Source organism: Mesoplodon densirostris, chromosome 14 (assembly GCF_025265405.1).
Source record: "Mesoplodon densirostris isolate mMesDen1 chromosome 14, mMesDen1 primary haplotype, whole genome shotgun sequence".
Taxonomy (NCBI): Eukaryota; Metazoa; Chordata; class Mammalia; order Artiodactyla; family Ziphiidae; genus Mesoplodon; species Mesoplodon densirostris.
The window spans coordinates 35,790,505-35,806,546 of record NC_082674.1 but is presented as its reverse complement, the minus strand read 5'-3'; the positions used below and the strand labels follow the sequence as shown (position 1 = coordinate 35,806,546).

Here is a 16,042-nt window from a genome sequence, read left to right as displayed (position 1 = left end):
AAGAGACTATGGGAAAATGAAGTACCAAGGTCCCAGTGCAGAGTCAAGACATGAATCCATAGAAGGTACATTATATTCTGAGACTGGAGTAATGGAGGAAAAAATAGATGAAAGAATGTCTGTTGAGAAGAGAGATTCGAGGTGATCATTTCTGATGCCCTCTAATTTTCCCAATGAACTAGAAGGTAAGTTTGCTGTGAGGAGCATTATTGAGTAGGGAATTTGAGAGGATGTGACCAAAGACAAGCAAAAGGAGAGACAGTTGACCCTAAGGAATGAAGACCACAGATTTACATTGGCTCCAGTCCATACGGCTGTTTGAGGCTCTCTAGCACTATGTATGTGATTAATATGGAAGCAGGCAAGACAGCAGCACTGATCTCGGTTGGGGTTCAGCTGAAGAATGCATGGAACTACAGGTCCCAAGGAACTATGAGTATTAATGAAAGTCATCCAGACTAGATAAAGAAGGAAGAAAAGCCAAGAGGTAGTTATTGTGCTCTCTCTTCATCTCAAATAAAATAAATGGCTCAAAAAAATGTCTTAGTGAGGATGAGAAATGGAAGAAAGAAAATAAGAGAGCTCATGGGCTAAGAGATTATCGTTAATGAAAGACACATTAGAATTTAAGCTTTTAGAAGTGGTGTACTTATGAGGAATGTTGAGGTCAGGGTGTGGACATGGAGAATTGGAAGGTGAAGCAGGGTAGAGAGGAAGCTTACTGACATTGAGAAGGTCAGGAATCTTAAGGCCATGGCATTGGTGAGTGAAGGGATAGTAAAGTAATTCAGGGTAATGGCAAGATGTGAGGCAGAGAGAAAGATGTGAGTTGGGAGCCAAAATCCTTAATGAAATTTGAGGAGTTACCAGAAGGTGACTGATGACAGAGTTGATGGGGGTGGAGGATTAAGAGTGATATAGTTGAATGGTATGCTTCAAGTCACCACGGATTTCTAATAGAGGTTGAGTAATAAGAATTTGAGAGTAGCACTGGAGAAGAAGAAGGATATTGATCCCTCTCCCAACACTGAGGTACAAGTGATGTCAGGAATCTCTCCATTTGAGAGGTTGAAGAGGAAATGATTCTTCTGATATTAAGTGTTTCACATGGCCCAAACCATAGATAGTTTACTGCAGTAAATCTCAAATCCTCACTCAGAAAGCATATTAAATTCACCTAATTTTATTTCATTAGATTTTCTTAATCATTACATTTTGAATTTTCTTGAAAAGAGTGAAACTTTATAATCTGAAGTTTTATTTTTTAACAATATATAACTCCATATAAAATCTTACCTTAAATAATTTAATTGCTTCTGTCTGTAGAGCTTCCGAAGGTAGTGTTGTCAAAGGAGAAATGAGTCCTTCTTTGCTGTGACACAAAGTAGGGTGTCTCCATATCTGAGAGGCTAAATACAGAATGAAGTATGAACAGGAAACAGAAAGAATCACTTACTTTGGCCTCACATTAAATCAGCCCTTTAGAAATTACCTCATTCTGGCTTGGCTCACAATTTAAGTCATAAAAGTCATGAAAAACCTCTGATAACATTATTTTATTTCAGTTTCCAGGCCATTGGGATTCTCCTATTCCTGTTTTGGATAAATTAAAGCTAGAAGAGTTTGGTACAAATATTCTAGGCCAAAACAAGTCTTACCAGGACATTGTCATGTTGCTTAAATGTGCTAAAGATCGGTGACCTAGGTGGGGAGATGACTGTACATGAGAGGGAGCTGGGGGAAGATACAGAGAGGAGAAGCCAGAGCAGAAGGAGACAGAAAGATAAAGAGGAACTTGAAGTCATTCCTAAAATCAACATTTATTAAATTCCTATGCTAGACACTGCAAATAAAATGTGATCTCTATTATTAAGTAAAGCAGAGCTTAGAATCTAGGCTCTCAATGGGGAAACCTTAGCCATAAAAAAAACTTCAGTGCAAAGCAACAAATGCTATAAAAGTTTTAAATGGTAAAGTGCATTGGGATATAATTTTAACATTTATTAGGCACCTTTTATGAGCCAGATGCTGAGTTGGGATGGGTTGGCAGGGGGAGCTCCTAAGGTAGGTAGGATTTTATCAAGTTGGTGGGGAATGTGAAGGAAGAAGGGTGTTCCAGGCAGAGGGAGTAATGTGAGCAAAGGCAGAGAGGTGTGACAGGATATGGACATGTCAAGGAATGACCGTGTCCTTGGAGCCGAAGAACCACAATGAGAATCCTGGACCGTAACAAGCACAGCCTATGAGAAGATGGGTACATCTCAGGGAAACAGGAACCCGCAAAGTGAAAACTCTATTAGGCTAAGGGAGTTAGGGCCCATTTCATAAACCATAAAGCCTTGTACGTTATAAACTTACAAGGTTCCCCTTCTATATTTAGCAATTTGCAAACGAGTTGTTCAAATTCAGATCCAACATTTATATTGTTACTTCCAGCTGCAACAGTCAGGTGATAAAGCCAAGTGTCCTTAAAAATCAAAACATATTAATAGAAATGTTAACCAAGACACAGTTTTTGATGACTTAAGGAAAAAAACAACTTGCATAAACAGTAGAAAACTTTGACAATGGAAAAAAAAACCCACAATTTTTAAATAACTAAAAGCCACTTAAAGAGTTCTGAAGCCAGCTTATTTGAATTGTGCTCATAGTACCTTTTCCCCATTGTTCACATTTAGAAAAGCATAAGAAAATTAAGAAAGTAATGTGACATTAAGAGACTAGAATAAATACAACCAATTAATATTCTTTTAAGAAATACAACAAATTCTATCAAATTTAAAATCTGACTCCTAGTACATACAAATAGAACATATAAAATACCTAGGAAATCCAGAAAATTTAAAGAAGGAAATAATACCCAGAAGGAACATACCTCAACACAATAAAGGCCTTATAAGAAAAGCCCACAATTAATATCATACTCAATGGTGAAAAAGTGAAAGCTTGTCCTGTAAGATCTGGAACAAGGCAAGGATGCCCACTCTTGCCACTTCTATTCACCATACCACTGGAAGTCCTAGCCAGAGCAACAGAGCAAGAAAAAGAAATAAAAGGCATCCAAATCGGAAAGGTAGAAGTAAAATTATCTCTGTTTGCAGATGACATTATCTTATTTGTTGAAAACCCTAAACATTCCATAAAAACACTGTTAGAACTAATACATTTAATAAAGTTGCAGGATACAAAATCAGCATACAAAAATCAGTTATGGGGACATCTCTGGTGGTGCAGTGGTTAAGAATCTGCCTGCCAATGCAGGGGACATGGGTTCGAGCCCTGGTCCGGGAAGATCCCATATGCCACGGAGCAACTAAGCCTGTGCACCACAACTACTGAGCCTGTGCTCGAGAGTCTGTGAGCCACAACTACTGAGCTCACATGCCACAACTACTAAAGCCCGTGCACCTAGAGCCCGTGCTCCGCAACAAGAGAAGCCACTGCAAGGAGAAGCCTGCGTACTGCAAGGAAGAGTAGCCCCCACTCGCCACAACTAGAGAAAGCTGCGCACAGCAATGAAGACCCAACACAGCCAAAAAATAAGTAAAATAAATGAACTAATTAATTTTTAAAAATCGGTTGTGTTTGTATACACTAACAATGAATTATCTGAAAAGGAAATTAAGAAAACAATCTGAAAACAATAGCAAAAAAAAAAGAATAAAGTACTTAGGAATAAACTTAACCAAGGAGGTGAAAGATTTGTACACCAAAAACAATAAAGCACTAATGAAAGAAACTAAAGCAGACACAAATAAATGGAAAGACATCCAGTCATAGATTGGAAGAATTAATATTATTAAAATGTCCATACTACCCAAAACAACCCATAGAGATTCAAATTAATCCCTATCAAAATCCCAATTTTTTTTTAACAGGAATAGAAAAAACAATCCTAAAATTCACATGGAACAGGAACAGACCCCAAATAACCAAAGCAATTTTGAGCAAGAAGAACAAAGCTGGAGGGATCATACTTCCTAATTCAAAATATATTACAAAGCTACAGTAATCAAAATAGTATGGTACTGGCATAAAAACAGACATTAGGTCCATCAGTGGGCCTAATGATTGCTTCATTAGGCCAATGGGACAGAATAGAGAGTCCAGAAATAAAACCATGCATATATGGTCAACTGATTTTTGACAAGGTTGCCAAGAATACAGTGGGCAAAAGATTGTCTCTTCAATTAATGGTGTTGGGAAAACTGGATATCCATATGCAAAACAATGAAATTGGAGGGCTTCCCTGGTGGTGCAGTGGTTTAGAATCCGCCTGTCAATGCAGGGGACACAGGTTTGAGCCCTGGTCCCGGAAGATCCCACATGCTTCAGAGCAAGTAAGTTTGCATGCCACGACTACTGAGCCTGCGCTCTAGAGTCTGCGAGCCACAACTACTGAGCCCGCGTACTGCAATTACTGAAGCCCATGCACCCTAGAGCCCGTGCTCTGCAACAAGAGAAGCCACCGCAACGAGAAGGCCATGCACCACAACAAAGAGTGGCCCCTGCTTGCTACAACTAGAGAAAGCCCGTGTGCAGCAATGATGACCCAACACAGCCAAAAATAAGTAAATAAAATAAATTTATATAAAAAAATGAAATTGGACCCTGATATCACACAGTACACAAAGTCAATTCAAAATGGAATAAAGACTTAAACATCAGACCTGAAACCATAAAACTCCTAGAAGAAAACATTGAGAAGAAGCTTTTGGACACTGGCCTTGGCAATGATTTCTTGGGTATGACACCAAAAGCACAGGCAACAGAAGCAAAAATAGACATGTGGAATTACATCAAACTAAAAAGCTTCTGCACAGCAAAGGAAACCATCAACAAAATGAAAAGATAACCTACTGAGTGGGAGAAAATATTTCACATCATATTTCTGATAAGGGGTTAATATTTAAAATACATATAAAACTCATACAACTCAATAGCAAAAAGACAAACAATCCAATTAAAAAGTGTGCAGAGGATCTGAAAAACATTTTCCCAAGAAGACATACAGATGGCCAACAGGTACACAAAAAGGAGCTCAACATCACTAATCATCAGGGAAATGCAACTGAAAACCACAATGAGTTATCACCTCACACCTTTTAGAATGGCAACTATCAAAAACAAAACAAAACCCCCAAAAGACAAGGAATAACAAGTACTGGTGAGGATGTAGAGAAAAGGGAGCCCTGTACACTGTTGGTGGGAATGTAAATTGGTGCAACACTGTGGAAAACAGTATGGAGTTTCCTCAAAAAATTAAAAATAGAACTACTATATGATCCAGCAATTCTACTTCTGGGTATTTATCTGAAGGAAGCTTTTTAATATAAATTTATATAAAATATTAACTCAAAAAGATATACGCACCCCCATGTTCATCACACCACTATTTACAATAGCAAAGACATGGAAGCAACCTAAGTGTCCATTGATGGATGAATGGGTAAAGAAAATATGGTATATACATACAATATTATTCAGCCTTATAAAGGAGGAAATCCTGCCATTTGTGACAACATAGATGAATCTGGAGGACATTTCTGTGTCTGGTTTCTTAGCAACCAGGTTTGTTGCCTGCTAACAAACCAGACACAGAAAGACAAATACCATATAATACCACTTAATATGATGGATCTAAAATAGTCAAACTCATAGAAGCAGAGAGGGAATGGTGGTTGCCAGGCTAGGGGAAAGGGGAAACAGGGTGGTATTAGTCAAAGGGTACAAAGTTGTGGTTATACGAGATGAATAAGTCCTGGGAAAAAAAAAGAAAAAAAACAAAAAGATGAATAAGTCCTAGAGATCTATCATACAGCATGGTGCCTACAGTTAACAATGTTGTATTACATACTTTAAAATTTACTAAGAGGGAAGATCTTATGTTATGTAGTTCTTATCACACACACACAAAAATAATAATTAAAAAAGAGGTTGAGAGGAAACTTTTGGATGTGATGGATAGGTTTATGCCATAGACTGCAGTGATGGTTTCATGAGCAAATAATTATTTCCAAAGCATCAAGTTGTATACATTGATTATGTATATAAGGAAGAAAGGAAGAAAAGAACCCATTTTTCTGCTCCCCAAATATACTGGACTTTTTTCTTTCTATTAAAATATATATGTACATTATATTTTCACATAGTTGAGATTATATTAAGGATGTGCTTATGCTATATTAGTAAAATTCAGAAATTATAATTATCTATTTTTAATATAAAAAAGATATAAGGCTGCAGGATATTTTATCATATGGACATTATTTAATCAATTTCCTATTGTTGAACACTTAGATGGTTACTAATTTTACACTGATAAAAAAATACCACGAAATCTAACATCTGTTAAGTATAAAAGGGTGTCTGTTATATTTTTTGTGTTTGAAATATATCAGAAATAAAATTATTTTAAAAATACTATGTCCAACAAATCTATACATAAATCTTTGATTGCACTTAACAGTCATTTGAAAATTATTACCAATACTTAATCATATTAGTCTAAATCATTCTAACTCAACCAATTAGACCTTACATACCTTTTCATGCTTGGATCCAATCAGGAGGTAAGTCGGACCTTGGTCTTTGGGGTGGATCACAATAGTGTAATGTGTGGATAAAAGACTTCGCCCACTGGCTTCATAATCTTCATCTGAATCACAGGATCTGTCAACCTCTTCAACTTTAGCTTCCCAGAGTCTGATCTGACCTAAAGGAAACTAAAGTAAATATTAGTAATTGTAAGGAAGGAACTTTTAAATATTTTCCTGCTAAAATTTTTCATAGTCTTTTTCATTCTTACCTTTATAAAGCATACCTTTTTTTAAATGAATGCCTAAAGCTAATTGTTATCCACATTGTTACAAAAGTAGTAGCCACAACCAACATGCCAACTGTAATACTGAAGAACAATTTGAATACTAGACATTTAACTTTTGTGGAAAAAGCAAGAAGCCACTTCCACACAGTGGTTTGAATTATTCATTTGGACCAAAGTGACACACTACCTAGTCAAGCAATTCAGTCAAAATATTCATTTGACTTTTTTCCCCACAGAATTAATTTGATTAAGTTATTGGATCAAAAGGACAAGGGTAGACATAGTCTCAATACTATTCACAGAAAAAGTAACAAAGTTAAACAGCTGGTGTGAAGAAGTGTGATTAACTATCACTCTAAACCCCAATAAATGAGGAGTGTTTTGAGGCTATATACACATATATGATATATTACACATGTAATATATCACAAAAAATGCCACGATTTCTTTCATCTTAATTTAAGTGTAAGAAAAACATCCTAAAAATGATTTATATTAAATTTTACCTACTCTTTTACTGATGAAAACAACTATTTGCTGTGTAGAATATTTAGCATATTTGTTTTAAAACTTTTCTTTAATTAAATCCATTTACTCCAGGAACACACACAGTCTGCTTCAGATGTACAACTTCTAAAATATTCGGTCAGGTTTGGAATTGCAGCCTGAAAAAGTTCACTGTAACTCCAAGGACATTTACCAACTTACATTTCCATGCTCGGGCCCAGGGAACTCTTTTCCCATCTACACTCACTCCCCTGGGTGATGTCATCCAAGCTCATGGCTTTTGCATCAGCATGTATTAGCTACTTCCAAATTTATAACTCCTGACTCACACTAGCTCTACTTAGATGTCTAATAGCATTTCAACGTCACTTGGTAAGTCCTCCCCCACCACCTGAGTCTCTCCCATCCCAGTTGTTTGCAACTTGACCTTTCCAGCTGTTCAGGCCAAAAAGATTGGCATCGTCACTGCCCCTTTTCTTGCTCTCATATTTGTTCATTTAGTGAACAAATCCTATCAGCAAATCTTTCAAAATATACCCAGAATCTGGTCTCTTCTCACACCTCCATTGCCACACTAAACCACAATCATCTCTCACCTGAATTACTGTAAGAGTCTCCTAACCAGTCTCCTCCTAATTCCCTTCAGACAGTAGCTGAAGTGTTCCTGTTAGACACAGGTCAGATCATGTCACTGCTTGGCTCAAAATCCTCAAATGGCTTCTCATCTTACTTGGAGCAAAAGCCAAAGTCCTTACTATGATAAGGCCCCCTGTGATTTGGTCCCCGTTACTTCCCTGAACTCATCTCCTATTCTCCTCTCCCTAATGGAGTCTAGTCCAGTCACACTGACCTTCTCACTGTTCCTAAAACACACCTGGCATGCTCCTGCCAGGGCTTCTGCACTCGCTGTTCCTTTGGCTTGGAATACTCTTGCCTCTTTTACTTCCTTCAAAACCTAATTAAAATGTCAGCTTCTCAGTGAGGTCTTACCTGGATATCTTATCTGCCTAATAGCTGATTAATAGTAAAAAATTAATTCATTTGATTAAATGTGTTGTCTTTTACGAGAAACATTGCTTTTTCCCGTTAAATTAATTACAGTTATTTTCTGAGTAGTTACTATGTGCAAAGCACTATTCTGGGGACTGAGTGAAGAAAATTTACTTCTGAAGGAAAAATGTGAAATTAACTTATTTATACTTTCAGAAAAAGAAAGGCAGGAAAACAAAAGCAAAATAATAGGGCAGAAAATTCACATCAATAAATAAAAAGCAAGCTTTAAAAAATAGGATAAAGAAAACTAATTCTACTATGATAATACATGACAATACTATCCTAATTGTGTGCTTTAGGCATACCCAATCATATGACAATCAAGGTTCCATCCACCCCAATATTTAAAGATGATAATTCCTTTTACCAGAGGATTTACCATGGTTCTATAAACAGTGAATAGACCGGGTGCTTTTAAATATTTTGACTGAATTTTTTAAAAGACACTGATTGAGATAAAGACAAATTGTTTCTGAAACATCTATAGCACAAAATGAAGTAAGCCTATACCGATTCACAAGCATTCTCAATATTTTTCCAGTAATTACAATGGATTTCTGTTCAGCTATCTACATTCCTCTGACTTGTTCCTTCTGTGATCAATGTTATCCATTTTTAATAAAAAACAAAATTAGTAGTAGTAGTAGTAGTAGGAACATTTAAATTCTACACTCAGCAAATTTTAAATTATTTTTCTATTTATAAAACACAAATATAGAAACTTGGTAAAAATAGAAAGTTAAAAAAAAAGGAAGAAAACAATCATCCATAATTCTACTACCACTCAACATTTTGGTATAGTTCTTTCTGACTTTTCTGCTATGTGTATCTTTACATAGATGTGCTGGACTGAGAATTATAAACTCAGAATCCCAAACTTCCTCTTCTACAGTCTCCCTGTAACTGCAGAAAAGAAGCTGGGAACTAAATTTGTCAGAATCCCCTTCCCTGCATGGCTCCAAATTAGCACTTGCCTGAGATAATTTTCATGCGATGTGGAAGGTAAGGGTGAAAGAAGAGTCATGATTCTCCTGAGACAGCTACAGTCAGATGCCTGGGCTGATGTATCACGGAGGCTTCTCAGTAAACTGCTGAGTACCAGCTGCCTCTGTGCTTTGTGTTCAGACCGTTGGTGCTGACTTCTCAGATCTTCAGTGTCAGCTGCTTCCCCGACCTCTACTCCCCCAACTTTTCTAAAGTTATGTATGTCCCTACTTCTGCATTAAAATTGTTAAAACTGGAATACACAGAGTGGCTTCTGTTTTCCTGACTGATAATTGAGTTAGGGTTATACTGAATACGCAGTTTTGTACTGTGCTTATTCTTGTATTATTTTTATGAGCATATTCCCACATTACTTCAGAGATATCACTCTCAACGGCTGCACTGTGTTAAGTACCAACCCGTGAGCGATACTGAGAATAATGGCATGCATTTTAAATATGCTAGTCAGAACTGAGAGTGCAGACTATGAAAATAGAGCAGAGAAATACTAACTGACCTACATGGTCAGTGGATCAAGAAGTTTAGTCTCATTAACACAGTAATCAGTCACAGGCTGCTGTTCTGTGGAGCTGGCATCATTGTTTTATGCAAATACTCTTGGTCCATGTTAGTTCAATTTTTATAGTTTCAGTAATCCAAAGATGACATGGGGTATATACAATGATAATTAGGTATACATTTCACGTTTGGAAGATACCCATTTTTTTATTCTGAAAATGCAATAACTCAAGTTTTGGCGGGGAGGAGATTAGTTAAAAATGAATGAATGGGATATAGATATGGAGATGGATGGATAGATAAGTGGTATCTAGGGATTCGAGGGCCTGCGACAGGACTGGATTCTTTTCCCTTCCCAGCTCTTTTTTCCTAGCTTGCTTTTCCCTTCAATCAACCTTATCTAGTCTGTCAGACCTGGAAAATATGAGAAATTGATGGTTGAAAGTGGGATAGAGGAAGACTTTTCTAGGTCTTAGAAGAAGAATTAATTAAAACTTACTAAGGCTTATAATTAAGAATCAAAACCCCTGTAGGGGGCTTTCCTGGTGGCGCAGGGGTTGAGTCCGCCTGCCGATGCAGGGGACATGGATTCATGCCCCAGTCCGGGAAGATCCCACATGCCGCGGAGCGGCTAGGCCCGTGAGCCATGGACGCTGAACCTGTGCTCCACAACGGGAGAGGCCACAACAGTGAGAGGCCCGTGTACCGTGAAAAACAAAAAACAAAAAACAAAAAAACCCCCTGTAGGTCTATGATTACCTTAGTAATAAATTTTATGCAAAATTTCAACCTTATCAAAAATTCTAAAGTTTGAGTTACCAACAGAACAGCGAAAGGGAATATTTGAAGGCAAAACAAACAAAAAATTCCTCTAATTAGCATATTAAAAACACATACATACCTTATCTTCTTGACTACGAAAATAATATAATGTTTTTCCTATAAGTGTACACCAGACTCTCTTGGAGTAGCCATGTTTTACCTGAAATCATATTTCAAAGAATTACAAATGTAGCTCAGAACTCTAACACCTTAAAGTACAGTTTATACACTTTATTTGAAGCTGTTCAGCTATCCAGTTTGCTTGAGATATAAGTGATATTCCAACTAGACTATCCAAATGCTATTTAAAATTTACCTGTTATAGTAGTAGCATGGTATGTTTTGCTTTGGTGCTCACCATTCAACATTTAACAAATGTTTACTATATGTCAAGTACTATGCCTAGGACTAAGGATTCAAAGATACCAGTTTCACAAGTAAGTATATTTCATAGTTTTTATATTACATAGATTTCCAATAACCCTGTGGGGCTCTCTGGGTTAACACTCTAATGTTAGAAACAAGATTGAAACCTAAGAATTCTAGTGATGTCCAAAATGTAAGAGATTCATTCATTCAAAACATTTGATGCCTTCTCCAGAAGTAATAATACACTGAACACATTTGATACCTTCTCCAGAAGGATACACACAAAATTGTAAAATAATAATATTAAAAGCTATTATTACATATTGAGTACTTCCTATATGTCAGGAACTATGTCAAGTGATTGGGATGGAATCTGAATCTGATTCCTGACTCTGAATAGTCAGAGGCTGGTCTAGATACTGGGGAGACGGATATGAATGAGACACAGTCTCCTTCCTCAAGGAGCTCACTGCCTCGTGAGGAAGACAGTCAACTAACCCAGCAGCATGCTGCATATCTTCATCAAGAACACAAGGAGTTTACAAGCCTAGTTTTTTGGGGGTGTTTTTTTTGGTAGAAGACATTCTACCAAACTTTGTACTGAATACCACAGGTTTGGTAGCTTTATGAAGATCCTCACTGTGAGTTCCTCTCTGCCCCAGTTCCGCCCAGGTACAGGCACTGAAGATCTTTGCCAGACAGTCCCAGCTACACCCTCAAGCCTAGAAAAACACCAAGAACCCCATTCCCGTCAGTGGGTAAGATTGATAATAGGCTCTGTTGCCCCAGACCTAGAATGTGGTGTGCCTGGTTGAGTTTGCCCTATAATCCCACTACCCTGGCAGCCCTGCCAACTTCTGCCTTGAGGCTTGACCCTCTCCTGCAATAGTTAGAGTGGGCTTCAATTTGGAGTGGCCCACCACCTGGAAACCAAGACACTGGCAGGTAAAACGAAAGCCCAACATTCCATTGTCATGCTTGCCCATGGTGATAAATACGAAGGAGAAAACTACAGCAGGGAAGGAGAAGGAAGTGCCTGGAGAAGGAGGGACGTGTTTTAAAATAAGGCGGTCAGGAAGGCATCACCAACACTGATTCAAGCCTTGGAGGAGGTAGATGAGCTATGCAGTCACCTGAGAGAAGAACACTCCGGGCAAGGAAGCAGCAAGCGCCAAGGTCCTGAGACGGTGTGTGCCCATGTGTCTGAGACTAAGCGAGGAAGGGGAGAGGTCACTGTGGCAGGGGCAGCATATAGGGGTGGGGAGCACACATATTTTGCAGGGCCCTTGTAATGACATAACATTTAAACGGACTGCTCTGACAGTTGTACAATGAGAAGAATATAAATCATCGCCACAACGGATTTTACAGTCAGCAAGTCACGAAAGTAGAAAAGGCCTGGATTCTGAGGTCAAATGGACCAAGGCTTAAATTCCAGTTCTACCACATACTGGACGGATGATGTCCTCAGGCAACTGACTTGACCTCCCAAGTTCTGAGTTAACATGGGATTACTGTACACCTCACTGGGCTGTTGTGATGACCAAAGGAGAAAATGTAAATAAAGGATACTAGTAGTTACTCAATAAATGCTTCCTTCCTCACTATGCATAAGGAGAAGTAAAACACATGTTTCATTTAAACCCACAAATGCAGCCAGCCTTTGGGCTTTCAAAACTATGGTTTAAGCAAACAAATAACTCCACCATCTAACAGTTTGATGGATTTAAATGTTGCTTGAGGAAAAACAAAACAAAACAAAGTGTCGCATTTGGCAAGACATGTTTCGGTTTAATTAAATTTAGAAACATATATTTACAGATAAATATCCTGGAAGTTTTAAATAGCTTGTGTTATGCAGCTTTTTTTTTCTCCTTTTAAACAAACTCCAGAAAGGAGTCTTAGCAAAACTGAAGAATAATGCATCTGGCTATAGAGAGTATACTTTTGAAATGATTTATCTTTAAAGAGAACAATGTGTGCCTTTGAGGAACTACAAATTAATGAAGACTTCTGCCAACTTACAGTAAAAGCTGTGTTTTAAAACATAGTCTATCTTTTTATGTACATCTGATTATGTAAAGATTTCTTCCAATTCTGACTTATTCTGAAAAAGTCATAATAAAACAAATTACACTAGAAGAATCCTCACAAAGATTTAAAGACAATCTCAAACCTCAAGGCTCTGGTGAACTAAATAGTTGAAAGAATAAATTTTTTTACCTTGCATCCATAACAAAGTTACTTATATCAGTGCTCTCTGAAACTTTGATGACAAATAGTATATCATATTCTGATTGACCTTTCTCATCACACAAAACATAAGCTCCCATGGTCTTCTCCCCTCTCCTCTATTTTCATGCCTGTAGCCTTCTCCACCACAAATCCTGCCACCTGTCTTGCTGACTTCAGCATCTAGGTAAAACTCTTGTGATAACAATAGCTAGCACTTTTGGCATGTTCATGATGTGCCAGGCACTGTTCTAAAGCACTTTACATGCTTAAATAATTTCTTTAATCTTCCCAGCACCTGTGAGGTTGGCACTATTATTATTCCCACTTTACAGAAAAGGACACTCAGGCACAGAGCCTCTAAGTAATCTATTCAAGGTCACACAGGTGGCAACTGTCAGAGGAAGGACATGCACCCATGCAGTCTGGCCCCTGAACTCTTGCCCTAGCCTCTTTGCTGTACTGCTTCCTTACGATCTTAACTCACAGTTCCTCGCTCTCTTCATTTCTAAAAACCTTTGCTATCCTTCCATTTTTGCCATTCATCCGCTTGGCCACACCCTGGTCCTTTTTCCTTCATTGGGAACTGCTCCACTTCTGAAATTTACATTCTACGCTCTGACCCCAACCTGCCCCCAGCTCCCACCCTCCTATTCACACCACTCCTATTCTTTGACCTCATTCAAAACTTTTAAGTCCTCCAACCCTTCCATTTTATTCCAGTTTATCAGTTCCCTCCTGGCTTCTCTTCCTTCTCCACCAACCTTGGATTTGATATTTGATCACAAAACAACTCTTGCTTTAAAAAACCTGTGATTATGTTGCATTCCCATGCTTCTAACAAATCCACACAACAAAATTTCACCTCCATTTGTTTTTAAGTAATCCAGTGGATTACGGGAGGTTACGGGAGGTTTTAAGAAATGACAATAGCCATAGTTAATAGCTGTTGAAACTGGGTAATGAATATATGAAGGTCCTTTCTATTATTCCTTCTACTTTCACGTGTGTTTGAAAATGCCCATAATAAAACACTGATTTAAAAATCATCATCTTGATATGTATAAAGCAAGGAAAATGTTCATTGTGGAATTTAGGTGGTGGGAATATGAGTGTTCACTGTAAAATACTCTTCCAACTTTTCTGCCTATTTGAAAATTCACATAATAAAATGTTAGAAAAAAATGACTATCCTCACATCACTACAATGTAAAGTCTCTGCTCTTATTTCTGAGCATCTTAGAGAAAAATGAACTCAAGTCACTGAAGTCAGGTGGGCCCTCGGTAAATCAATCCTTCTATATGTCCTTGGGTATATCTTACTTCCCTTATTCTCAATCCTTTCCTTCACTCTCATGGAACTGTCCACTGGAGTAATCTTCATCAAAGAAAACCGAGGACATCAGACATGATTTCACTCATTGCCCCACAAACTTGGATTTTCATCCTTCTCACCTTTCTGCAAGTCCAGCCCCTCCACAGTGCCCTCCCACCATGCCCGATCACCCATCTCTTCTGGACTTTGTTCTTAACCTCCCACTTCTCTCTCCCAGCTTCCTCCCTTCAATTTTGGAAACTCAAGGTATGCCTTTCCCATCTGAAAAAGTGCCTCTCCTGACACCATGTTCCCTCCCAGCTTGATTCTTTCTCATGTGCCGGAAAGTATGGACAGTCCTCCACACTCAATACTGCACTTACTCATCATCCGGTTACCGTTCAACATACCACAAGGCACTTTCTGCCCTAGCACTTGACCGCATCTGACACTACAGATCCCTCCCTGTCAACCACTCCACACCTGGCCTCCAGGACTTACTCTCCAGGGTCTCTTCATACATCACCTTTATGTGCCCTCAAATTTTGGGAACCCAAGTGTCCCATCAACAGTCCCCTGCTCTTCCCACCCTACACAGTTTCCTGGGTGATTTCTCTTACTGTCGTGGATTCAACTCTCATATCCATGCTGATAATTCCCCAAATCCTTCTCTCCAACCTAGCCCTCTCCTCTGATGGAGACTGGTGTTGCCACTGCCTGCTGGACTTCTTTATTTTTTTCTTTTTTTTTGCGGTACGCAGGCCTCTCACTGTTGTGGCCTCTCCCGTTGCAGAGCACAGGCTCCGGACGTGCAGGCTCAGCGGCCATGGCTCACAGGACCAGCCGCTCCGTGGCATGTGGGATCCTCCCAGACCGGGGCATGAACCTGTGTCCCCTGCATCGGTAGGCAGACTCTCAACCACTGCGCCACCAGGGAAGTCCCTGCTGGACTTCTTAACTCAGGTGTCCTCACAAGCTCTAAACATTGACAGTTCCCAAAATAACCTTTCAGTCATCCTAAACTGCTCCTGTTTTCTGAGCTCTCTATTATCTGACATGGTCTTTCACCCAGCCATCCTTATCTCTCCCACTTCCTAGTTGCTGAATTCAGTCTAATGGAAGACTTTACCTCCTAACATTATTCAGATTCACCCTCCGGTCTCTTTCCCCATGACCAGTTCAGAGTCCCATCCTCTTGAGGAAAACCACTTCCACTTACTGTTCTTAGAACCTCCAGTTTGCTTCCCACAAATTTATCTTCCTCTCAGCAGAGTAATCTGTTAACAGCATCAATATAGCCATGTTCCTGTTACAAACCCTGAAGGGTTCCACAACACCTTCAGGATGAAGAACAAAGTCCTTAACAAGACAAAAAAGCCCTCCATGATCAGGACCCTCAAACTTTTTCTCCAAAG

General features: G+C 38.7%; 1 protein-coding gene across 1 annotated transcript in view; it reads right to left on the bottom strand.

The window, feature by feature from the left end:
- Window positions 1-16,042, bottom strand: part of PLEKHH2 (pleckstrin homology, MyTH4 and FERM domain containing H2) — a 111,451-nt gene that overhangs the window by 31,342 nt on the left and 64,067 nt on the right. The window contains exons 16-19 of the mRNA XM_060117638.1: window positions 10,791-10,871; window positions 6,546-6,725; window positions 2,359-2,467; window positions 1,297-1,409 (exon numbers count right to left, since the gene is read on the bottom strand). Of these exons, the coding sequence (XP_059973621.1) occupies window positions 1,297-1,409; window positions 2,359-2,467; window positions 6,546-6,725; window positions 10,791-10,871 (483 nt within the window). The remainder of the gene's footprint in view (window positions 1-1,296; window positions 1,410-2,358; window positions 2,468-6,545; window positions 6,726-10,790; window positions 10,872-16,042) is intronic.